Genomic DNA, 26,525 nt, shown 5'->3' with positions numbered 1-26,525 from the left:
ACTAGTGCATGCCAAGTCCATATGTCACTCTGATTATCTAGAGGGGACATGAAACTGTGTGACAGTCTCACACTTACAGACAAGTGGAAAGTTCAGATAGGCCTACAGGTGAAATCTTCAAGCTGGGTTAAAAGTGTAGAGCTCTCAAAATTGAGTGAAAACAACAGTTTTCTGACTCAGAGTCAATTTTTGTATTACATTTTAACATCCCTATGCCATTGTAAACATTCACATTTTCTTTTAAGGTGAGAGATACATACAGGTGTTCAAAGTATCATGCCACGTACAGCAAATTTCCAAACACACCTTATCTTTACTAACAAACTGCATATTTGAAGTCTAAACAACCATTCTTGTCTAAAAAAAAACCTCTTAAAACTGCATTCTGTGACACAAAAACTATTACTTATAAAATTATAATGGATTAGGTCATTCGCAATGACACTCGCTATGAGAAATACTGCAAGCGGAGTGATACAAACAGTGAAACAGTTGGAGTTCCGATATCACTAATATTACACTCCTCTCAGCCAATCAGATTCGAGGACCAGAAAGAACTGTTGTATACCTCAAGCAAACTCTGCATGCAGACATCAAATGGAAATTATCTTCATGTCTGGTATGTTGTTTGTTTTTGTACTTTGTGCTGCGCAAAAAGGAAAGTATCACTATCTCTACTCTCATCTGGTTTAAAAGAAAAGGGCAGAGGTATGGCAAGAGGAAAGCAGAAGATGGAGTCCAGGTATTTGCCTCCGAGGCCTCTTCCAGTTAGGAACCCTCCACTCACTGAGCTGATAGCAACTCCAAGCCACAATAGACCAGAAGTTCCCAGAATGCACTGCGGTGGTCACGATCTTGCAGTGTACCATAATTTTTACAGAGTGTAGGAGGACACTGACCACACCTAAAAAGGAAAAGATTTACTTAAAGTGTGCTTTGAGAAAATAGAAATGTAGAGTTCAGATAATGATTAGAAAGTGGTAACCTGTGATGTGGTGTATGACACATACATTACATAGGTCATTCTATGAAACAAGTGTGTGTGTGTGTGTGTGTGTGTGTGTGTGTGTGTGCCTGTTTTTCTATTCTGGTGGGGACTTAAACCTGAATACACACAGACTCATGGGGACTCGTGTCACGGTGGGGACCTAAATTGAGGTACCCACGGGTAAACAAGCTAATAAATCGCACAGAATGACATTTTTTGAAAATCTAAAAATGCAGAAAGTTTCCTGTGAGGGGTATAGGTTTAGGTGTAGGTTTGGTGTAGGGCAATAGAATATACGGTCTGTACAGTAGAAAACCCATTACGCGCCTATGGAGAGTCCCCACAAGGAAGTGTTATCTACCCAAAAAAGTTTTTTTTTCTTCTTCCATGTATCATTTTTATAAACAGATGTAAAAAAATACAGTGTCATTTATTTGTTGCTATAGCCAATTTATATATTGCCTGACCTGCCAAAGAATTTCCCGCAAGGGACAGTAACAATGGTCATGACTTCAGCTCATTATTTTTGTAATGGATAATTAGGGCAGGGTTGTTTCCGATTAGATCCTCATGTTACTCAGGCAGACTGTTGCCTTGTTTCCGTGCTGATTAAATTATACTGCTGTGAGCCACTACTACAGCACTGCAGCTGAGCATTACACTCAATATTGCCCACTAGGACTTTAGTTAACTGCATGCTTTTGTTTTCATGCACTCAGAAGCCTTTGAGCCAGATTGTTTATGTTGGCTAACCGAATTTGTCTAAATTGTATAAATATGACATTTATCTAAGCACTAAAAAATAAAAGAAAATATTCTCTTTTGTGAATAGTTGTTAAAGTTTCTTTGAGATGCTGCACCAGTCCTGAGCTATGTAAACATGAAAAAAGAAGCTTTATGATTCCTCAGAGCCGAATCACTTGTAAAAACACATGCTCTTTGACATCTCATTCCCTCCAGGACAAAACCAAGGATAACAAAGACAATGTTTGTGTTGTTTACATAAGATTGTTCTCGAATGCTCAATGTCCTTTAGGCAGTGGTCCAAGGCTCATTGTGGAAAACTGGTTCTACTTGACGCTGATCCTGTTCCTCCCTTTAACCCCCTTTGTGACTTAAGATTGAGCAATATTTGGACATATTAATTCACAGGAAGATGTCCATGGTTTGACAGGCTTGTACTCCCTGGATCTGTCTACCTTGCACAATATTTAAACCTGGAATTCTGGTTGGATTCACTTTTTTCTAACAGTCATTTAATGTAAATGTGGCCTGTTAAATGCATGAACTTTAACCACTATAAGTAAGAAATACAGAATGCAAAGGTGCACAAAAAGATGCATGAGTCTGTGAATAGGTCATTCCATCTGTTTCATAGATTATGTTACAAGTCTTGGAGACACAGTGAGCATATGCCAAACTATTTAATATCAGACCTTATGGTTTTTACATCTAGATGAAGGTAGCCTTCCTGCCTTTAACAAAGGTGATCCCAAAGGGCAAAAAAAAATAATAATTATATTAAGAAAAAATATAATGTTAGCTGATGAATGCTTTATGAAGGTGCTTTATGAAGGTATTGTGTCCCATACGCACATTTAAGTATAATGGTTTCCTCCAATTCAACAAAAACTCGCAGCACAATGCGAGAATGCTTTCCTATTGACTCCTCATCAGTTATAAAAGCTCAGCTACTTACTTTCACTGCTCATCTCATCAGGAACGAGACACATGTCTAGTTCCAATGGTGTTATCACCTCCTCTCAGGTCTCTGCTGTAGACACCAAACATCAGGATCAGCTTCCAACTCACACATCTCCTAGTGCCTAAAGCAGATATTAGAACATGGAGATGATAATATATCAAGAAACATAGTGAGGGCCGGACCTGAAGGCTGAATGGTTAAACAAAGCAATAAGACATGATAATTTGTGAATTGGTGATTTTTTCAGATCAAAGGGTTGGTTTTTAATGTATGAAGTAGAATACAGTCTCTCGTGCTTCATTGATTTTATAAAATGTGGCAATAATAAATAATTTTTCACTCATTAATATAGGATTTTTTTGCATAATTTAGGAACAATTTACATTACAAATTATATTAATCAACATAACTTGAAGGTCAGAATCTAATATATGCTTCTTATTCATTTTAAGCCATAAACTGTCTTTGTTTTACATTTTTCAAAACCCTAAAACTTTTTAAACTGTTTATTTCCAGGTTTAAATTAAAAGTACCACATTTTCAATGTGGTCTCAGACTTTCGGAGCCCTTTGTATAATTTAAATCATGTGCAGTCACTGGCTATTTTATGACGCCATCAAATGTGGCTTGTCTAATCAGTTTTTAGACTCTTTAGAACTGTACTTTTTATAAAGATTTTTAACAGCTGACTTCCAAAAAAGCATTGGAACATTACTGTAAGCTTTTGTAACAAACCTTATTTTGATTCAGGGTTAGCCTAGTGTTTTGAATAATAAGCTGAACTTTGAAATCAGTTCAATCAAAAAGAAGCAGATGCAAGACCACACAGTAAAACAAGCCTAATCAATTCTTTCTGTTTCGTGTCTCAGGGATGTACCAAAACAATGCCGTTTTAAGCACTTGGGGTCGTCTGCTTTGTAAAAGAAGTCATCTGTTTCTAATATTACACACTTGTTATTTGGGAACCTCTGTGGCTAATGCACTATGCTAGCTCAGTTGCCAAAAGCATTTAATACAAGATCGAATGCAGACCCACTCCACCGATGAAAAATATTGTGGAGGAGGTCCCAGAGTTCCAGAACCTATTGTGCTCCTGCATTACATCAACACTGAAGTCGACCAACGTAAGACTTATGTCATCTCTGTGTCTGACTTGAAGTTCATCACTAAACCCTCTAAGGAATAAAGGTTGCTATTAATCTTTTCCCCTCATTCTTATTCTCTAAAATACAGCTGTCTCCTAACCACCCTCTCCATCTGGTTAGTTTTGGATCAGTATTGGTCTTTCCACAAAAATGTATTTTGAATATAATTTCCCTTTAGACTTAAATTTGCACTGTCAGCAGAGTCCGTCAGCAAGTGGTTTGCACAAAAGGCAACGCCACATGTTTTGATTCTTTCAATACAAAGTGGAGATTATTGTACCTGATCGTTCACATTACTAATTGTTCTCAGCTATCCCAACAAATATATGTTTTAAGGGACTGCATTGTTATTAGTGTTGACTGGATAGTTCCTAAAAGCTAAATGAAGATATCCGCCTTATTTCGTAATGTGGAAGTAATATTTTCTGTGAATGTGCAAGACTTCCAATTCATTAGCTGATATAGGTAAATAACTACAAGAATAACAAATAGGCTACCAATTTGTAGAATCAAGCAGCTAAAATTACTGAAAGCAAGTGACACCAGGAGCCTGAAACATTCAAGTTACAAATGGCCGCACACACTCTTACGCTAAAAATAAGGTGGACAAATGTACTGTTTTTTCATATAATAGTGTTTTTGAAAGTCTACTTCTGTATACAATAATTTGTTGGCCAACCACCAGTGATATAAACTAAGATAAACAGTTTAATATGCAATATTAAAGAAAGAATAAGTATTATGCTTGAAAGCTGTGTGTAGTGTAATGTCACCCAACAGTACACTCCCACATCTCCCATTGGTTACACAATCAGAAGGCCCCGCCCCAGACTCAGGTCATTGGTTGTGCCACTGTTGCTGTGCAGGCTGCTTGGGATTCTCAAACAAACAAAGCAATATTTTGAGAACACCAAGAAATAACAGTGTTTACACATTTTGGGGATATCAACCTTTGGCTTGCTTATATATCACAGCTTAATGTGCAGAAACAAGAATATGTTTTTTTAAACAATGTTTCCTGACATTGCATTTCTGTTCTGATTTTCCACATTGCTCCACATATAAACACATAAATATAAAGGTGAGCAATCTGCTGTCATAAGTTTTGCTCACACCATCTGTCTTCGACATCATCCAGGAGACAAGTGTGGCCTTGCATGTGTTGCATCAAGACCCATTTCCTTACGAGTTCACAAGAACAAGATCACAAGGTCACCATAAGATCTGCATAGACTTGTCTAACTCCCATTGCAAAACAGAGTACACAACCTAAGCATAAAGACCCTAAAAAGGTCCATGAAGAATGCAGGAACAGTGCTTCATTTTTGGGTGAACTACCGTAATCCTATAAGCCCGTTACTGTACTGGTTCCTTTCAACTGATTCTACGAGGACCCGGGTGACTGAAAAACTTCACAGACAATTGCCAGACATTTTATAATAAACTGCAACTGGTACGAGAATATAAAGGAATGTCAAAGAAAAAGCAGCAGACTATAGGAAACATCTGTGTTTCAACCTCAGGTGGACACAACATGGGCTCGCCGCTAACAGTCTCTGATTGGGGTCAATGACAGAGGGCTAATAAAATAAAACGAATGGATAACGAAGTCCAGTTGCTTTCAACTAAATTTAACTGACTCGTATGCATGTAGGCATGTGTAACAATGTGCACAAGTGAGCAAACGAATTCAAAGAAAATGCATCAGTGCATATAAGCAGATGCATTTCATAGCCCAGTGTTTAAAACTGACTGCAATAAAGTATGATGATAAAGAAAAAAATAGCTTAAGAAATGTCTTTCACTCATTGCCTTTGATAGCAACTCTGTCGCAATGCAGGATGAAAATGTATATCCAGAAAAGCAATTAGTCTTTACAAGATCCCGCAATCCCACATTGCCCTCATGTTCTTGACATATCATCACTATAGCAGAGTGGTGATGATTGCAGTATGGCTGGCATCCAAAGCTCCAAATGAAGCCCTCATCTAAAGAAAGGTAGACCTTTCTGTATCCCTCTACATTAGGTAAAGACTTCAGCAATTACAAGCCATGCCATACAAGCAATTACAATATTTTTCTACATAGGGAATCCACTATATGGACTTAGGAATTCCCAGTCTTTTGATGGATTTAAAAGCGGGAGATTTGTTTGTATAAGGAAATAAAGTCTTATACAAAATTGCACAATAACAGAAAAAAGCTCAAGAAGTGGGTTAACTAGCAGCATGTGAATTTAGAAAATAATTGCAACTCATTACAATGCTTTAATAACATGCATTGTTTTACTGAGCCTATTTTACCTCTTTAATATAACAAAAAGCACTCTAAAAAGATACATTCCAAGCCAACAAATGTTTTTCTATACATTATGAAATGATGCAACATATCTTAGAATACTTTAAACTGCCACTGCAGAAGTCTGAGGGTCTCTTTTGACTTAAATATTCGAGCTCATTAGATCCAAAAGGGTGGGGTGAAAGACTCTAGACATGTGAGCTAAGATGGAAGAAATGTAGAGCATGAGAAATGGTTCAGTAACATCCAATACAGCCCGGAGCTAGATCAAATCTTATCACAAATGATCTTTATTTTTAACCTTGCATTACTTGATCTAAGTCATCTGAGTTCTCTGCCACGGCCAACAAATAAACAAGACTCAAGTTCTTTCCTAAATTACAAGGATTAATTTTTTGGTAAGTGCACTTCAGTGACTATTGTTTATTTTGAATGTTTCGTATTACAACATAATGATGTGTATCCAAACTGCATCTGTAATGTAATTGTCTGGTTGCACATGAACCATTTGAATAATAGCTTGGCAGGTGGTTAAATCAAGGCTGAGACTTTAATGATACTACATCAAGGTCAACATTATACTGACTTTGGAGAAAAAACATATCTTATTAAAGATCTATTTGTTTTTCTATCTGTATGATACTTGACAATTTAGCAGTACTGTTTTTCTCAACTTCTTGGAAAAAAAAACATAAAATGGAAGATAAATTAATTAGTGTTGGCTGTACATTTCGGAACGTAATATTCAATATCTTTGACTCCTTTGAAGTATTGATTGGATTACTTCTATCAGTGTCTATCAGTATTAAATTACTGAGCCACTCCTCTGACATTTGTTTTTCTGAACAACAGATTTCCATCTGAAGACCAGAAAAGGACAAATTTATGCGTGATTACAAATGTTACTTTTTTCTTTCATTTTTCCTCAATACCCTAGAGTCAGTAATGAACTTGGGAGTTGTTATTTAATAATGCACATGTGGATTGAATCGCTATGTCACGGCACAGCGATGAAATTTGATTTCACAGAATATTGATGAAAAGAATTTCCCATCTTCAGATCAGTCAATAGCAGGAGAGATCCACGCTGTTCACAAAGGATAGTTAAGCTGCAAAAGTAAAGGCCTTTCTTGTCCCCTCACTGGCTGCACATAGCTGCCAGTGACCCTGTCTGTGGCTCTCAGTCATTTACAATTCAAATGCTTTTATGACCATGCTACTTCCTACCGAGATGGAAAATGTCCTTATTTAAATGAGCTGTATTTAAACTCCAGGTTTCTTTATACACAAAACACACTGAACACAAATACACATTTTTAGGCAAATCATACGCTCACAAGCTCTCATTTACTTATGAGAAAACAGTTCGGACAGATGATTATTTTCCCCCTAAGAGGCATCACTGGCCACTCATGCAAACCGAGAGGATGTGAAGCAGCATCTTTAGCTTTGGGGCTTTTAGAGTTTGAAATTTGTAATCTTGCTTGAGCTTCTCAGCTGCTCTGCAGAAGCACACACAAATTTCTAATGGCAGGTTTATTTAGTTATTTATGTTTGCGTGTATGTGTGTGTGTGTCTTTAGTTACATTTCTGAATTATATCTAAAAGGTATATCTGATATGGTTCAAAAAAGTATTTAGATACTTAAGCCACATTTAAAATGCATGAATGTCATTGCATTAAATAACAAAACATCAAACCAAGTGGCATCTGCACACAAATAATGCAAAATATTTCACAAAACAAGAATAACAAGGGTGCAAACAACTTATATAGTAACTGGCATAGTATAATACAATCTAATACAAAATATTTTACTGTTAAATATAAAAAAATCTGGATCTGATAATATTTGGTTCTGTGTGAATCATGTAAAAACAGTATAAATGTAATTATTTATCATTTTAAAAAATGATAATTTTTTTCATTAATCACTATCATTAAAAATTTCTAAATTCATCAAAAATAATCCAATTCATATATATATATATATATATATATGTGTGTGTGTGTGTGTGTGTGTGTGTGTATAAACTGTGAGAGCTAGACATGGTCTCTGTGTGAGCCTACTGCTTTATCATTTATTTAGATACTTAAGCCACATTTAAAATGCATGAATGTCATTGCATTAAATAACAAAACATCAAACCAAGTGGCATCTGCACACAAATAATGCAAAATATTTCACAAAACAAGAATAACAAGGGTGCAAACAACTTATATAGTAACTGGCATAGTATAATACAATCTAATACAAAATATTTTACTGTTAAATATAAAAAAATCTGGATCTGATAATATTTGGTTCTGTGTGAATCATGTAAAAACAGTATAAATGTAATTATTTATCATTTTAAAAAATGATAATTTTTTTCATTAATCACTATCATTAAAAATTTCTAAATTCATCAAAAATAATCCAATTCATATATATATATATATATATATATGTGTGTGTGTGTGTGTGTGTGTGTGTGTATAAACTGTGACAGCTAGCCATGGTCTCTGTGTAAGCCTACTGCTTTATCATTAAAAAAAAAAAATTCTAAAGTGTTTCACTTGAAAAGTGTGCTTGCACTATATTTCTTTGTATGAATGCTATCTAGTGAACAACTTTCATGCATTTTAAGTTTGGCTTAACTTTTTAGGCTAGTCTAAGCCACCTCGTTGAGTGCGCAGTTCTTCAGATCGTTACGGTACCCAAATCTGCAACACTTCTCTCCCCTATAGGAAGTCTCAGGCAATTAGTTCAGTCAGTAGAAGTGCTCGTACTAGTCTACTCAGTTTCTCTGAGCTCTTCTAATGACTTAGTCCGAAGAGCGATTAAACCCCTGTGCTATTCTGTGGGAGTCCCGGTTCCGTTTTGGATTTTCCCTTTTTTTTTTTTTTTTTTTTTAAAAATGGGATTTGAGTTGGATCGTTTCAAGGGGGCTGTGGACCCAGACTTCAAATGCAACTTGTGTAATAAAGTTTTGGAGGATCCGCTCACTACCCCGTGCGGTCACGTCTTCTGCGCCGGCTGTGTGCTGCCGTGGGTCGTCCAGCAGAGCAGCTGCCCGGTCAAATGCCAAAGGATCTCCACCAAAGAGCTCAACCACGTCCTCCCTCTGAAAAACTTGATATTAAAGTTAGACATTAAATGTGACAATCACGCGCGGGGCTGCGAGAAGATCGTCAAACTCCAGCATCTGGCGGAGCACGCGGAGATGTGCGATTACTCCCCTGCCAAATGTAGGAATAAGGGCTGCAGCGAAGTGCTGAACCTTAAAGATATGGATGCTCACATGCGTGAATCGTGTGATTACAGAGCGGTCGGGATATGCGAGAGTGGATGCGGATTGATGCTCACTCATAAGGAGCAGAAGTTGGACAACCACTGCTGTTTGAAAGCCCTCAAAGCGCACAACGGCGCGCTGCAAGGGAAAGTGGTCAGCCTGGATAAGGAGCTGAAGAAACAAGCTCTCAAATCGACTAAGAGAGAGAAATCGCTTTTGGCTCAACTGTCGGCGGTTCACAACGAGCTTCAGATGACAGCGCTGAAGTATCAGAAGAAATTCACTGAATACAGCGCCAGGATTGACTCGCTGTCCAAGAGCCTCTCTCCACCGTGTAAGGTAAGAGAACAACATTGACAACAGCTTAATAACTCCTACAAACACTTACCATGGTAACCATAGTTTTCATTACTACAGTAAAACTGTGGTAAAGAAGTATTGGCCACCGCTGTCATCAAATAAGTAAATAACGATTCTAAAAGTAACTTACTTGAATGAAATCCCATCATAATTTGTAGCGGCTTTACAGTGGGCCTACTAATTATGGTATTTTAGCAGAAATTGTGGTTACCGTGGCATTTAATGCTTCCATAACATGGAAGCTGATTTTGTATTTTTGTTTTTTGCTCTAATTTTCCCTTAGAAAAAGTTTTAATGTGCTTTTGTTCTATCTCCCTATTTATTTAGACGCTTACAGTCGGAGTTGTTAAGCTTCCAACTAAAAACTAATTTAATTTCTTTCAAAGCGATATCAATCGAGGATTCCTACGGGAATCGGTTGTGATTGGGCGGTAGGCAACCGGCTGCAGGTAATCACAGCCCTGTTGGCATAACTTGTCGATTGCAAGTGTGATATAGCTTTTTATAGTTCTAGAAACAGGCTTGGACAAGTAATTAATATCCATGACTTACATTTAAGGCAAATTTGGATAGTGACTTATATTTCTTCTCCGCCAACGAAAATAGTTACAAAGGAGGCCAAACCAAGCTTCGCGTGTAGTTCAATCAACTCGCATACTTAAACCCTGGCCTAGAGTAGCATTTATGAGTGGAGCGGAGCGACGGACGTCTTAAAGCGTTCCAATCCGTCAACTATAGCTCCACTCCTGCTTTTCCATTTTACTAGGAAAGAAACTCGCTTCAAGCGATTTTGGAGGCGATACAGAGGAAACCGTGTCGCCGACTTAAAAAAAAAATCGTAACTCACTGTGTAGTGTAGACAAAGCTAAAAATTTACATTTTAGAATTATTGATGTTTATATCTATGGGCAATTTTATGTTGTTATTATTATTATTATTATAATTATTATTATTATATGCTTGTTTGTTGATATTAATGTCAGATTTATATTTGTTGCCTCATAAACAAGATTTTTTGATTGATCAGATTTTTTATGTCAGGATTACCTCCAGCCCGAATTACACATTGCTTAAGCTTGCTTGAAGTGTAGACTTCATTGGTTTTATTGTAAACCTTCTAGTTTGGTGTGGGTTTCAGTTAAAGGGGTCCTATTATGCTCTTTTACAAAGTCTTGATTGTGTTTTGGGGTGTACTAGAACATGCTCTCATGTTTGGTGGTTCGAAAAACGCATTATTTTTCACATAATTTTTCTTTCTCCCCATCCTGGCACAAACGGCTCGATAAGTTCCGGCTTTGATGAAGGTCCGCCTTCTGAAAAACAAAATGTGTTGTGATTGGTTAGCTGTCCCAGTGCGTTGTGATTGGCGCACAGCTTAGACGGTGTTTCAGTACTGCCATGCCCCTTGCTCCGTCTTTCAACAAAAGCTTTTTGGCGAATCCGGCAGGCACTGTACTCCCTCATGTTGTGGAAGCTGTCCTCAGTAAAATGTGCAGCACTCAATAGCAAATTGGGGTTAGACGTTTGGGCACGGAGGTGAAAAAAACTGAGTTTCAGGCGGTCGCGCACCGGACGAGAAGCACAGCGTCGCGTCGCGCCACATCTTTAAAATTCAAATACATTATTTTCTATGAGTGTAGGCACACCGGCGGCGCCGTTCGGCGTCTGTCCGCGACGCCCAGCTACGTCGTGTTGTACTTGTAAGAATTGTTCTAGACGTGCCGAAAATTTGAAGCTGCAGCACAGCAGCTCTTCTTCATTTTCTCTGATGCACTAACTCTGCAGCAGCATTTCTTCTTCATCGTCTCGTCTGATGCACTCACTCAACCAAGCGTTCTAACCACAACCTCGTCCCTCCCTACCCCCCAACCATTCGAATTTCGGAATTATTTGTAATGATATTCTAATGAGCCTCTTTGTGATATCACAAAGCCCGGAAACCAACGCTGTAGTCCAAACGAGCCGTTCGTTGTAGTTCTTGAAAAGGGATTTTTTTTTTAAATGAAATATTTCCCTTTGGAGTGGACTTTGAGATTTGTAACTTTCTAGATCTTTTTTATGCCCAAACATACACACTACACACTGACTATAATTAAAAAAGTGAAAAAGCATAATAGGACCCCTTTAAGAAAATATGTTGCATAGTGTGCTACATTTTAGGAGTTTGAAAAGCTTCATTAAATTTGGTTACATTTAGAGACTAGAGCTGCTTGAGGCCTTGTTGCTGAAGGAAAACTCAAGAAAATGTCCAAAGGAGGTATTACATTTGGATATTTGACTTAAAACGGTAGCATATTTAAACCATAATATTATCAAATTTAACAAAAGTACAGTATTTTATTCATACCTAGTGCATCAGTACATGTTGTATGTACTTTGGTGTATACTTCGTACTCCATGTGCTAAAAAGAATACTTTGGCACATGGCCAGATTTGAGAAAAAAAAAAAAACTTTACTATGGCCCTTTTTTCTTAGTGCAGTATGTCCTTGCCATGCCTTACATCAAGTACAATGACATCTTCTGGCATGTGTGATGCCCTTCAGATTAGCTATAATATATTCTCACCTCAGGACACCATCGGAGCATGGAAAAATGTCAGTGAGTTACACTTGTGACAGATAACCTCCCTTGACCGCTCTATGAAGGAGCACAAGATCCTTAAGGCAACCCAGTGAGTGAACATGTTTATGGGCTCTGAATGATGTCTTAGTGCCAGCGACTGCCTTCCTGCTGGGGAATGTAGTCTCTCTTGCTGTTCCCATCACATGGTTCATCAGTCAAGTGAATTGAAGCAACACAGGGCTGGGAAAAGGAGGATGATGACGGGGAGCTGACATTTGCAGGATTGGGCCTGTCTGCTGAACGCTGTTGATCCAGCTGCTCCAGAAGAATAAAAAAATGATATCACAAGAGTTTTCAAATCATCACTGGAGCATTTCAGCATGTATTATGCAGTATATATTTGTTTGTTTTCACAATTCAAGAGAATTTATTCTTTAGATGAGTCATGCTCTGACATCAGTCCACACTTGTATTATTTACCAAGCTGCCCTGTTCTTTTACAGTAATCAAATTGAAACATATTAGCAGAAAACCACTGACATACTCTACAGTGATGTGCATTTATTTTAAGTGGGGTCGCTGCCTTCTACAGACGTTATTTCCCATGGAATTATGGGACTTGTTCCCACGACCTGGTCCAGTGGGGTGCATTCCTCACTTGGAGGCATACATTGCATACACTCAGCAAAGATGGTAAAGAGGACACTGTACATGCATGCCATTGATATCTGTATTATATTTAGACACTGTATTCTGTGGCCCACAGAAATGACAGCTGCTTTAGTCGCTGATCCAATGCGGTGCCACCCTAAGTGAGGAATAAAATGCTGACACCACTCGTTTCTCCACGTTCTGTCGTTCATCTGTTGAGAGAGCCGTTTGCTGCAAATTTATTAATATACTCGACCGAATGAGCACGGAACAAGGCATTAACCCTTAAAGCCGCCAGCCAGTTGACAGCTCCTTTTCCAAGATGCTTTAAGCTTAGAAGAATTATGCAGATTGCAGAAGATGATGTTTAATGACTCTAACAGGTGTACCTCTTTACTTGTTTGGTCACGCACCACTTTTGGTCACAGTCAAATGTAAATCGTGATACCTCCAGATGATTTAAGAGCTTGTACTATAAAAACACACCATGAAGGGTTACATTTGACATATTGCGTTTGGAAGCTCAAATGTTTCTACTTCCCAAATGTAAATGCTTAGTAATTTCATTGGTGTTTTTAATTTTTCAAAGGTTTTAAATAGACGCATGTGTGAATTAATGGGTAATTTATATGGTTTTATCTTTTTACAGGGTGGAGAGACCAAAAGTGTCACAGCTATACTCCATCGTGGGTCTGGATCTTTAGGCTTCAATATCGTTGGGGGACGACCATGTGCGGTAAGTTTAGAAATATTTACACCTTCGTCTTATGTCATTAGCTATGTTTCTCTCACCCTGTTTTTTACGCTTGCTTGAGGTGGTTTTTGACTTGTGCGAAAAATTGTTAAAGCAAATAATGGGAGATGGAAATGCATTTTATGAATAAATTCCTCCATGCGCATCGAAAAAAGTCATGTGACTTTGCGCTATGGGACTGCATAACCTGACTAACCAGCAGACCGATCTCATTGCACAGCATCTGAAATGTTATGATCATTCTTAAATGCCCGAGCAAAGTCTGTCGTCAAAGTATTTCTCTATAATTGCCTCCTAGAACTCTTATATGCCTGTGTACCCAAACAGCTAGTCTTTTGAGCTAGTCTTAACCAATCCTCAGTTATGATGATAAACAACAAAATATGACACAGACCTTTAATATCTGTCAGGTTATTTCAGATTGTCAGTGTATCACTGGATAACTAACTTTAAGTGGAAATGGCAACTGGGAAAATACAGACATAAATTATATCTAACATATAAAGTACGTCGGTCCACCCTGAAGTGGTAGTTGTGGTATCCATATCAGTGTGAGTAAGCACCAAGCCCTTTAAGAAGTGTTTGTTTGTGGTTCATCTGAAATAGAAGTGTGACGCACTTTGGTCTGAACTGGACTTTTGCAGCAAAACCTTCCAAAGGGGAAAACTACTACAACAGCCAAGTTTCCAAGGCTTCTTCTAAAACCCAGATGTTGCCTCATCACAAAGACATTTTATTTATTTATAAAAAATCACCAGTTATAGCATATAGCACAAATTGCTATGGCTGAGTTTATGCTAAAGTGGAAGAGGTAAGTCACTAATGAGTGACACGAATGTCTGCGTCTCTTAGCAACTGTACAACTACTTCAACGTGGCCATGACCCCTCCCTAGCAAATGTTTGACATGCCAGCCATCCTGTCTGCTCGTAAGACCTTAGATATGTTCCTAAAACTTAGTGAGCTGCCTATTTAGAAAGCATTTTAAATGTCAAAGGTGCCAATAATTGTAGAAAGCAGTTTTAATTTTTCTCTCTGGAATACTTGATTCTGATTATTCAATCACAGCATTCAGTGGGCAAATATTTTTGTGTTATACATTTCATTTAGTATATTTTCTATTTAAATATTAGCTGCATGTTTTTAGAGTACTCTATCTTTAGTTTAGGACATCAGGTCACTTAATTTTGTTAACAGAGTTAATGTAATTTTATTCTACAACATATCTAAATTTGTTGGGATAGGATCCTCTGGTAAATAAAGGATGTTGTTGTTGTAATGGGTAAGAGGGAAGGGCTTACAGTAATTAACTGCAGAGTTCACAGTTTGACTTCCTGCGGTTTCTCAAGTATTCCATTAAAAATTACAGCACAGTGTCACACAACATGGCACAGAGTTAATGTGGTTTGATGTGGGTTTAGCCATATTTTTGCAGAGGTTTTGCTATAACCTTCCTGTCCAGGTTATAGTTTCATATAATGAATGGCGATCATCTTTTTTAGTCTCCCCAATCCTTCTATAAACACAATATGTCTTTCATTTGACAATGCATTTGCAGAGAAGCTAAACAATGGAGCGCATTGCTTGTACACCTGCAAACAATTATTTGTGTTTTGGATGTGTCTTAAAGGGAGTGTGTATGTCTTTGTTATTCATTTTATTTTTATTTTGCAATAAAAATTACTTTGCATCTATAACCCTTACTAAAGAGGTTTATTGGATGGTAATTCAGATTTGTTGATTTTTTTAGCTAAATATAGCTGCCTTGTTTTTGAATTGCAGGATAATAAAGATGGCACTTCGAATGAAGGAATCTTTGTGTCGAAGATTGTGGAAAATGGACCGGCGGATAAAGAAGGGGGTTTGCAGATCCATGACAGGATAATGGAGGTAAGTGCCTCTGTTTTATGCCAGATACTCTGGCCTAACCAAGATGCAATGCAACAACTTGAGAGGTTTATTTATGATTTCCTTTCCATGTTAAAAATGAAATTGTTGTGCATAGTGGCGCAAATAGAGCCAATCATAACGTAGATGATATGCATACACAGTTATGGAGATTTTGGACCAATTAGATGTGTAGTGCAATGTCGTTTGTTGCAATCATGGCTGGTTGGGACAGAAACTTTAAACTTGTTGCACCATGTCGGGACAAAGTTTTAAATCTAAGATTTTTGCCAATTACAGCTCATCCTGAAAGGAACAGTTGTACAAGCCGGTATTGAACATAAATACCTGTATATAAAATATTTAATGCATGTTATACCCTAAAAATGGCTTGGAGGTAACTGCTTTTACAAAATTCCTGTTAAAATCTTTTAGCCCTGACTATTTCAGAATATCTACATTTGGTTGTTCATTGTAATTTATTAGATGTTGTTTACTGACTTGTAAAGGAATCCTTCCAAGCTGGCTTTGGATCAGAAGGCTCTCTCTTACCTTGGAACGAAATCTGGACTGTTTACAAAGGCCAAAAGTTACTTTTAGGGGTGTATAGAAAGTCAGCCCTACAAAGGTTGCTTTTATAGCAGCATGAAACTCAAGTGTGGTACAACGAATGCATTGAATTCGCTGTAGCATGTTATAAATATGGCCTGGGTCTGTACAATTGTTTAGCTAAGTTAATGTAAATATTTTCACTTCGTGTAGTCGAATCATCATTCATTGAAATGGTAGCTTTCACCGCAAGATTTTTTCCTCTCAAGAGTTAGTTGAAAACATCACTTTTTGGTTGCGAGATTTATTAATTTGCACTTGATGTCAGTATACGCAGTATGTAGGATGAGGAAGTCGTGCCTGCTCTTATACTAACTTTTAAGTGCAGCCACATGCAGTGTGCTAACCGTAAGTGTCTTAAACTCTCCTGTTCATTTAGATATGCCGTAAGCCCTTGAGACAATGGATAGATTGAACCACCTAAGGTGACAGTAATGCGCTCGGCGCCTGGTGACTTAAGACCACTAAACTGTGGGATGCTTGGGTCCCAGATTGGTTAATGCATTGGGCGGAAATGTGCTAGTATGACTTACTTGGAGGAAGGGGCCAGAGTGAGGGGAAAAGCTTTGGATTGTGCTTAGTATGCCAACTGCTGCTTTGCCGTGATATCCGAGAGTGTTCCTTGTGGTTTTTGTGGATGTCACCTACATCTCTGCTTTTACTTCAAAAAAAAAAAAAGGACATCAACTTAACAATACATAGATATTTGAGAAGGGTTATCGGTGACTAGTTTAGTATTTTCATTGTAGTGTAAGCTTTTTCAAGATATTTTGCTCTAGGATGGCACTAGACCTAGAAATTCACTTTTTGTCTTTGTCTTTTGAATAATTAAGGTGAGTCCGCATGCGTGCCAGAGGATGTAAATACATAAGGAATATGAAGCACAAAGCCCTAGGTCAGTCTATTGAGTAGACCTTTAAAATTTATAGTCAGAAACTCTCTCCCACAATGCAAAGCTGTTCCCACCCTGTGCAGTCAGTTTGGATCATGTGTACATGGGAATCACTTTTTCTGCTTCCTTCAGGAGATTCATCGAAGGTTTTAAAACTACTTTAATAATGTTTCCGCCATTTGAAAAATATGCGATAATGCTTTTCTTGTTATCGTTGACACCTGAGGTAATGTGTCTCTGAGATCAAAATATGGATTCTAGCGTTACTTTGGCGCCTCAGGTGATATTGGATATTTAATTATGTTGACTTGAGAAATGACTTTCTGTAGAAATACAATCACAGGGGAAGAATTCATGCAAAATTGCTTACAGCAGTTTTGTTGCTATTGAAATTTCACTTCTACATTTTTAAACCAACACCCTGTAGTCCTATCCTTTATAGCCCATGAGAGTTAGACTCAGCTGGAGTTTGCTGTTTAAAATATCTTCCTCCAGGCCCCAGTACTCCTCTGTCTCTCTTGCTACATCAGCATTTTTTCATCCATCATACGGATTATCCATGATTTATTTCCTTTTTCCCCACAGCTCATTTGGATACACTTGTATTCCTTGGCAATTGTGCATGGATGCTATAGATGTTGCTGTCATTTTGAGGTGTAGCACCTTGCTGCATGTTGTTAATGTAAAATTATGATATCCTTTTAAGTTGTTTCTCAATGGTTTTTTTTCAAAAGGGTTTAATTAGGTATGCCCAATATATACGTTTCATCTTAGTGGCCAAGATTCATCAAGTAATTTAAAAAAAATCCATCAGTATTGGATACTTAATTGTGAATGCCATTTTATCCTAATTTTTACCGTTATTTGCTGTAACATGTCGTCTTTTAGTGACGCTGTTAAATTTTATCTATAGCAAATAAAAAAATTACTCTATACTATAATGTTGTGATTCCTCAATTCCCTTGTAACATGCAAACAACTAATTTTGTACTTAATGCACTTTAATTGTGCAGAAGTAGTACTGAAGTCCAACTAAAATATACTAAAATAGTGGAACTATCGCAAGTATACTTCAGGTGAATTTTAAATATCTTGCATTTAAAGACCGATATTTATCAAAGATCATACTATCTTCATTAATAGTGAAATTAAAACACATTTTAGGCTTAATATTAAGAAATGTGCATCGTACATAAGTACTACTCCCAATAAAGTTTAGTTATACTTTTTACATGTGACCCTGGACCACAAAACCAGTCTTAAGTCGCTTGGGTATATTTTTAGCATTAGCCAAAAAACATTGTATGGGTCAAAATTATAAATTTTTCTTTTATGCCAAAAATCATTTAAGATATTAAGTAAAGATCATGTTCCATGAAGATATTCTGTACATTTCCTACCATAAATATATAAAAACTTTTTGATTAGTAATATGCATTGCATATTTTATATGCATTGCAACTTTAAAGGCTATTTTCTCAATATTTGGATTTTTTTTGCTTTCTTTGGCCAGTAAGCAACCAGCAACATCATAGAACACTTTAACAAATTGCATCGTAACAGTCGAGACTCATTTAAAACTGCTTTAATTATGTTTCTGCTGTTTGAAAGGAGTGTTATAGTGCTATCTTGCTATCAAATATATGGCAGAACCTGTGTGAGTCCATTTTATGCGGTTTACCATTCAAGCGAGATACTGTTGGGTGACTAGCATTCACTGATCAGTACAATGCGTTCTGGAATTGCGACAGCATCTATGCTGAGAGCATCCAGGCGGAGCGTGTGAATTTGTGTCATAGGGTGAGCAGGGCCATCACGGTATTCAGCGGGCTTTGTGCACATGTTCCTGACAGCAGCAGTGATGGGTGACTCAGTGAGCGAACATGAGAAATTCAAGTCAGGAACACACTGCACAGATCATCTGGCCCTTATGAACGAGCTCAAATAAATTTCACTGCCCGACTTTATAGTAAGTGAAGGAATGTTTAATTGCTCACATCTTATAGGGAGTGGATTGGGAAAATCATGAGCAATCCCCTTATTCTAGGGATGCACCGATATGAAAATTTTGGCCGATACCGATAACCGATTATTCTTTATTTTTGAAAGCCGATAACCGATATGTTGGCCGATAAATCTATATCCAAATTGTTATATACTTTTTGAGAGCCTGATTACAAAAAAGGTCTCATCATTAAAAGCCACATCCCAAACACTTCAACATAAGCAGCCTAGTTTGAACGGTGTACGTTTTAAAAATATTTTTACTCTCCCATTACCAAATTTAGTCATAAAAAAGCCTTACAAATAAATAAAATTATGCATAAATAATGCAAACAAGTCACTGGACATCATTACACATGTAAAGAATCAAAATGAATGCGCCATAGATCAATAAAACGGAATAGCCTCTGCACGGACAATAATTAAATGATTTTAATTACTAAACCATATTGTTGATGAAAATAATAAGAGAACAATACAAGTGGTTGTTGTTATTAATAATGTATCAATGATTTTGAAAAAGTAACAAATTAATACCACTGTTTTAAATAGCAGCCGTTGAGCTGCGCGTGCTGAAGCTGAAGAGCTGAATGAACATGGTAAACTGAAGCGTTTTGCTGGCAGCTTATTTAACTCAAGGAAATGCATCCTGAGATTAATATTAATACAACATAAACATAATATTACAACTTATATATGTACAAAATTATGCAGTTATTGCGTGCTATAGTCAGAATGTGTGATCCTGTTGTGGATGCGCTCTTCCCATAACAACGCGCTGAAACACGGCAACTAAACCCAAAGAATTCCCAACGTTTTATTATAATAATGTTCTCATTAGAATGTTATATACACGACATTCCCAATCATAGTTATTAATGTTGTGCACTGCTGTTTGGGCTGCGTGTGCTGAGCTAAAGATGATCACTGGTAAACTGAAGCGCTCTTTTAACTTAACCAAACGTATTCTATATGAGATAAATCAGATATACATCAAATAAACACAATATTACAATGTACAATTGCACAAAAGGCTGCAAACGAACAGCGCGCATCTGAAGTGTCTCTGAAGGAAATAATGCATTATTTATCGGCTTTAAGATATCGGCCAAATTTTCTTATCAGGCCGATACCGATAACAGAAAAAATGAGCCGATATGGGCCGATACCGATATGGTGGCCGATATATCGTGCATCCCTACCTTATTCTTCAACTTCTTTTGGCCTCAGAGATGTTATGTGCACGTACATGACGTGCCCATAAAGATCTAGAATCTCCCACGGCCGTCCAATGGAGGAGTATCATGGCAGATGTCCCTGTTAAGCACCAGAGAGGCAGGCTCAGATAATTCAGCAGATGAATAGTGCCTTGTTCGCTGTAGACATTTATTTTCCTCATTAAAAAAAGATGTAAAAAGGGAAGGAATAAACGGTACTGTGTTTGCGCTCCACACTGTTCGAAAAATTTCACACATAGTAGTCGTGTTTGCCTGCGACAGTTTGATTTATGCATGAATGGATTTAACGCAGCGCTTGTGTTTGGAAAAACATCTTTATTCCAGACCTCAGCTTTAAATTGTGATTGTTTGTATATCACAGGGATGCCTAGAAAAAGATTGCAGTCAGTTGTCCTCGCATTAGAATAAAAAATTATATACTTGTTAACATTTTTTAAACATGTTTTACCAGTCTGCCATTGTACGGTAAAACAGGTAGTCTTACACCATTCACCATTGGTTGAGCCAGAAGTTTACATTTCAGACCACTCAAATAAACAGAGCTATGTTAAAGTGCTGCAGAGTCACAGTGTTTACACTTGTCTGGGAAATCAACCCACAAATGGCTTACTCATATTTGTCTCTAAACATTTAGCTGGGATAGAAAGTATTTTCACCACAACAAAATGGCACACACCACCTTTAAGTATACTGTTTGGTGCAGCTAACGTACGTTTTCTATTTCATCTCAGCCTAAAGGGTGTTGGGAGTACAGTACATGGCTATGGTACCTTTAGCTGCTTGTGTTTTTGTCATAAAACCATGTATTTTTTATATCCAAGTTTAGGTCAGGGCTATCTTCAGGAGCATTGGATGTGTTGGGGTAGAAAGAGGTCATGGAGATAGACTAGGTTGTAAATGTCACCTTGTAAAAGCCTGCAAACAGACAAAGGTCAGAGGTTGAACAACAACCAGACTTTAAAAAGCAGCTCCACTGAGAAGCCAGTGTTTGCCATCTGAAAGAAGCAAGAGCCCCAACATAACAGAAGATTGGTTGTTTTCAAACAAGAGTTGAAAATAGCTGGGAATATTTGAGAAACATTTGTCATGATTTTGTCATTATAGTATAGTATCTATTGATTATCGCTTTTAATTAGCATTGTATTTGGCCTATTACATTTCCTAAAGATCATGCCATGCTAGTTTTGCATCCTCCTCAAATACAAGAGAATTTGGACAGGTGTTTTAATAGCAAAATAACTGTCTTGTTTAAAATTTGCTTCAAATACATAGAATGCATGTGCAGCCTTCTAGTAACACCAGTGGTTCTTTATCTTTTTCTGACTCCATATAGCTGTAAGGTTACCCACAGTGCACCACTTAACACCCAATGGTGCTTTCAGTTATTTTAGTGTGTGCTCGCTGTCAGATGTGGCGTTAAATGGCATGATTAGTGGCAACATGAAAAGAGTGGCAGCTTGAATAGATATGTTAAGAGTCTGGAGAGGATGGGGCCCATTGCTAGCATGCAGATGAGTCCTCAGTCCTTTGAACTCAGGTTGTTAGCATTCTTGTCCACTGATGATTAAGAAGAACCTTGTAGATCACAGCTGTAATGAAGGACAGAGGAGGAAATCATGTATAAAATGTGCAGTTGGTTTTATAAAAAGGGAGATTCGGGATGCCCGGAGTCTTTCTTTGAGGGAAATGTATTTCAACTTCAGATGATGTTGGATTTTGGCAGTCCCTAAGATCTTTCTTTGGTTTTGGGTGGAGTGGTTTAGGGCTTGGATTCAAAGTGTTCTTAATTCACCTCTCATTCTTTGATCACATTTCTTTGTGAAATGCTGTTTGGGTAAATCTCATAAAAACATGCTAAATTTCAACCTAAAATAAAATAAAAATGCAGAACCAATTACACTATTTTGTAACTTTTAGATTTTTTTTAAATGTGCAAAATGAAATATTAATTTCAGAACAATAAAGCAATTTTTGTCAACACGCTTCTCATTACTATAATGCATAGTAAAAAAGAATGCATATAAAATCATTTTATTTTGAAACGGCTTAAATTAATTTGTTTTGTTTTGTTGCAATACAGTAATGAGAATTGTTTTGTCTCAATTATAAAATGTTCTCAATTATGAAAATGATTCATAATTATGATTCTTTTATTTTGTTTTATTTCAAGAAAGTTCTTGAGAAACTCCCATACTAATAGAGAAACCATGTTGATTTATTTTGTAATTAATTTACTGTAACTCATCCAGTATACTCTCCACTGAAACAGGCATTAACCTTAATCTGTCCCACTCTGGACTTTATGACCATAATGTACATTTTTGAATCAGGAGAACATGTTCTTAGTTTCCTCAGGGACACAAAGTCAGGTCAACCCAGCATGGGGCCGCCCTGCAGTGTCCAGTCTCCACCCTTCCTCCTTGACAACTAAGACATCACAGCACATGTCATCTTTAGCGTGGAATGTGTCACAAGGTTCTCTTGTGTTATTTCTGACCGAGTCCAACAGAGCTAATTAAAGGTGGCTAGTTCACTGTGGGCAGTATCACATGTTATTTGGCATCTGATGGCAAGAAGAAAGCTTTTGTCAAAGACTTTATTGGATTTGTGCTTCTGTCTTTTTTTCTAGATGGAAGTTAGCAAGGAGAAGGAGAATAGGCAAATAAGACCCAGTTAGTCCCAGTTTAGTCCCAGCGGAGAGCTGTTTTCCAGTTGACTGGAATGGCTGACTTAGCTTATTACAGGACATTAAATCTATTGGAAGTCTTAAAAGGGATATAATAGGCTTCTGGTCTTGGCTTCTGTTACAGCAGAGCATGCGTGGATGAACTGGACAGTCATGTGGTGCATGTATGATTGTGTGTATACAGTGGTGGCCAAAAGTATTAGAACAGTAGTATTTTCACCAGCTAGAAAATGGTTTTAAGTCAGTTATTTCTGTCTTTTGCCGTAGTGTGTCAGTAGGACATATCAGTTTACATTTCCAAACATTCGTTTTGCCATTAATTGTAATAAGCCAGTGAGATTTTTGTGTGCACAAGGAGTCTGACAACAGCCAATGCTCCACACAGAGATCTGATCTCATTATCATCCAGTCTGTCTGGAATGACTTGAAAAAACAGAACAAACTGAGACAGACTAAATCCAGAAGAACTGTGGCAACTTCTCCAAGATGCTTCAAGAAACCTACTTGCAAGCAGGTTGTACTTTAAAACCATTTTTTCAGTTGGTGAAAATACAAGTGTTCTAATAATTTTGGCCACCACTGCATGTTTTCGAGAGAGATGAAGCCAATGGGCATTGCTAGAGAGACAGAGCATGTCATATCTTTAATATTATAATGATTACTATCTTTCATTAATTGTAAGAAGATGAATGATGAGGAAAATAAAATAATGTTGTTAGTAGTAGTGGTATCATTGTAACAATTTATACAGCATTTGTTAACTGGCCATGTAAACGTTATCATGGGCCGATGCTAGGGCTGGACGATATGGCCAAAATTGATATCACGATATATTTCTTCATTTCGGTCGATACGATATAATTCCGATATCGATATGAACACTATTTATCTGAATTCGAAATCTTTTGTAACATTATAAATGCCTTTATCATCCAAGAAATTGACACAAAAAGTCTGATATCAGTTTATCACTATTCCTTTCAGACCAATATAGAACTTCTTGAAACTGCCTATGAAGGAGTCGCTAAATTTGGCTTGGCCAACTATAAATATGTGGAGAATTCTGTCCAGCAGGCTTTTTCTCTATTTTAAGAAGACATGGGTATAATTTATAGCTTCTAAAAGGGTTAGAGAGGGGGAATATGTAGGTATAATTAAGGCTAATTGTCTTTCCAATCAATCACCAGGCTTGTGTAAACATATCAGTAACAATAGTCTCAGGTTGCCTTCCCAGCTGCTTTCACAGTCAGACCCCATTAACCGCCCACCCCCATAGCCTCTCTAATTAACTACCCTCAATTAAACGCTAATAGGCTGATTAACAGACCCTCGTTCGTGAAGTAATCGGCAGTCATTTCCTTCTTGTTGCCCTAAGTAATGCAGGCCAGGCCCCAGGCCTGTTAATTACAGCCCACATTGAATGCCCTCAGCAGGACTTGAGAAATGTAGCCTGTCCAAGTCAGGAAAGTGTGGTAGATGTTGAAAAAGAACATGTCTGCATTATGGATGGTTTCAGCCATCTGTAATGCAAAATAAGAAGAGAAGGCTACCACAAAATGCTCTCTGCGGTAAGGCCACTTGTTGACTTTCGCTGGGCTTTCATCGCGTGGCTCTGTATATCACAGTAAATCAATAGGAATGGACAAATCATTATTTAATTTTGTTCATATAAGGAAACTCGTAATTTTTTGGTGGCTAGGTATCTGAGTCGAGACGTCTTATCGTCTGTGATTTTCACCAAATATGGTATCAAGGAGTCGGATCATTTATGAATCCATCTACTTTTATGAGAACACATGAACACAGTCTTCCTGTTTTAAGACTTGGACGTAAAGGTAATTTTCTGCTCACTCCCTCTTTTTATGGACGCACAGCCACAGTGATCTTGTAAATGTACTTATTGAATGTCTGTTCTGTAATTTAAGCTTGGTTTTCACCATATTTCAGCAGCTAGCTCATGATTAAAGTGAGCACGTTGCAGCCCAAGCTGAGAACTGAAGTCCTATTTCCTGTCATAACTCACCAAAGTACAAGACTACACTTCTCTGTCCCTCCTCCCAACAGATATATAGTTTTACTGTACTCAACATGACTATTGCAATGCCAGAAGCATATGAAGACTTGAATACTTGCCCAGTGCAATGCAAACATGAGGCCCAGCTGTTGTTGTTGCATTACTGCACAAGTAGCATTCACTAGTAGGGGGCTATAGATTTGATTTCCAATGTCCTAGTTTTTAAACCAGGTGTGTTACTGGTCTAGTAGCTAGCATAGAAGAGAAATGCACATTTCAATGCTGAAAATGTAGTGGGTAACCTACTTGCTTTACATTGCAAATTGCATTTTTACATGTTTTGTTAAACCTAACTGGCATAGCTAAAACACTCTTATTTGCATAGTATGTTTTGGACCTAAGAAGACTCTATTGCAGTTGTTGTATGTCTTACATCTGGTTACCCATCCTAACCTACTACTACAAGATTTCTTGTAATTTTTGGGTGTTCCTGGTCTAGTGTTTCAGCTCAGGGACAAGTGAAGTCAATAATAGTCCAGTTGAGTATTTGGCTACAACTGAAACATAATTGGTCTGAGTTCGATGATTTAGGTCTTTGTGTTGGCAGGCCTCAATAATCAAACTCCTTTTAAATCCAGACAACATGAGTTGGTGTAGAATTCCTTCGTTCCTAGCCTGACAAGCTTTCTTTTCAAGAGCCATTTAAGAAAGCAGTCTTTCACATGCCAAACAAAGTGGAACCAGCAACCGCTGTGCACCCTTCTCATGTAAATGAGTTAAAACACTATTCCCAAGTCATGTTATTGTCCTTGTGGACCTACCGTCTGTTCCACTGAAAGAGATGTACTCCTTTCACACGTACCTTCTCCATTTGATTGTAGACTTCCTGCGTCTTTCAGTTTAGCAACAGAGAAATGTGTTTGACTTAATGTGACAAAGTGGGAACTGGATAGTCCAATATATTGTCCTGTTGTATCAGTAGGTATTTTTATATGCTTTATAAATACCATATGTTCTCTATTCTCAATAGCTGTTCAAACTTTTGCTTGAATTTCCCAACAAGAAAGTTGCAATGGACTACCAGTTGAGTTTCTAATGTCAAGAGCAACTATCAAATGTATAATAATTTTAACACTCATTTTGACCAGGGTTCAGCCAGAAACTAGGCAAGTAATCGGATGCTTGGGCAACTGCACGGTCCTGTTGTATACTATTCTTGATGTGCGTTCTTGTGTTACTTTGATAGACCTTCAAATTCAGGGGTGTCCTGATCCTGGATGGCTACTGTGCTGCAGAGGACCGGCTAATCCAGGTTTACTGGACTCTAGAAGCTTTCAGGCAGTTGTGTTGGAGCAGAAGCTGAGCTGATGAAGGTGGCCATTCAGGAGCAGGATTTATATTTGAGTCAGTTAGCTAGCTGTAAACATGTTGACAGATACTTTGCATTGATGGCTGT

The 26,525-nt window shown here is 37.6% G+C and overlaps 1 protein-coding gene and 1 long non-coding RNA gene across 2 annotated transcripts in view; one reads left to right on the top strand and one right to left on the bottom strand.

The window, feature by feature from the left end:
* Positions 1–738: 738 nt before the first annotated feature.
* LOC107584481 (uncharacterized) lies at positions 739–10,409 on the bottom strand. Its single transcript, XR_001609148.1, has 3 exons — positions 10,324–10,409; positions 2,688–2,814; positions 739–904 (listed from the first exon to the last, which is right to left on the bottom strand). It is a non-coding gene; the product is annotated as an uncharacterized lncRNA (long non-coding RNA).
* Positions 8,902–26,525, top strand: part of LOC107584480 (E3 ubiquitin-protein ligase PDZRN3-like) — a 101,292-nt gene continuing 83,668 nt past the window's right edge. Inside the window, exons 1-3 of the mRNA XM_016271117.1 lie at positions 8,902–9,750; positions 13,636–13,722; positions 15,522–15,629. Coding sequence (XP_016126603.1) covers positions 9,037–9,750; positions 13,636–13,722; positions 15,522–15,629 — 909 coding nt within the window. The 5' untranslated portion in view covers positions 8,902–9,036. The remainder of the gene's footprint in view (positions 9,751–13,635; positions 13,723–15,521; positions 15,630–26,525) is intronic.

Source organism: Sinocyclocheilus grahami, unplaced genomic scaffold, assembly GCF_001515645.1.
Source record: "Sinocyclocheilus grahami isolate Dianchi unplaced genomic scaffold, SAMN03320097.WGS_v1.1 scaffold60.1, whole genome shotgun sequence".
Classification (NCBI taxonomy): domain Eukaryota; kingdom Metazoa; phylum Chordata; class Actinopteri; order Cypriniformes; family Cyprinidae; genus Sinocyclocheilus; species Sinocyclocheilus grahami.
This window is presented reverse-complemented; position numbering and strand designations above follow the sequence as displayed.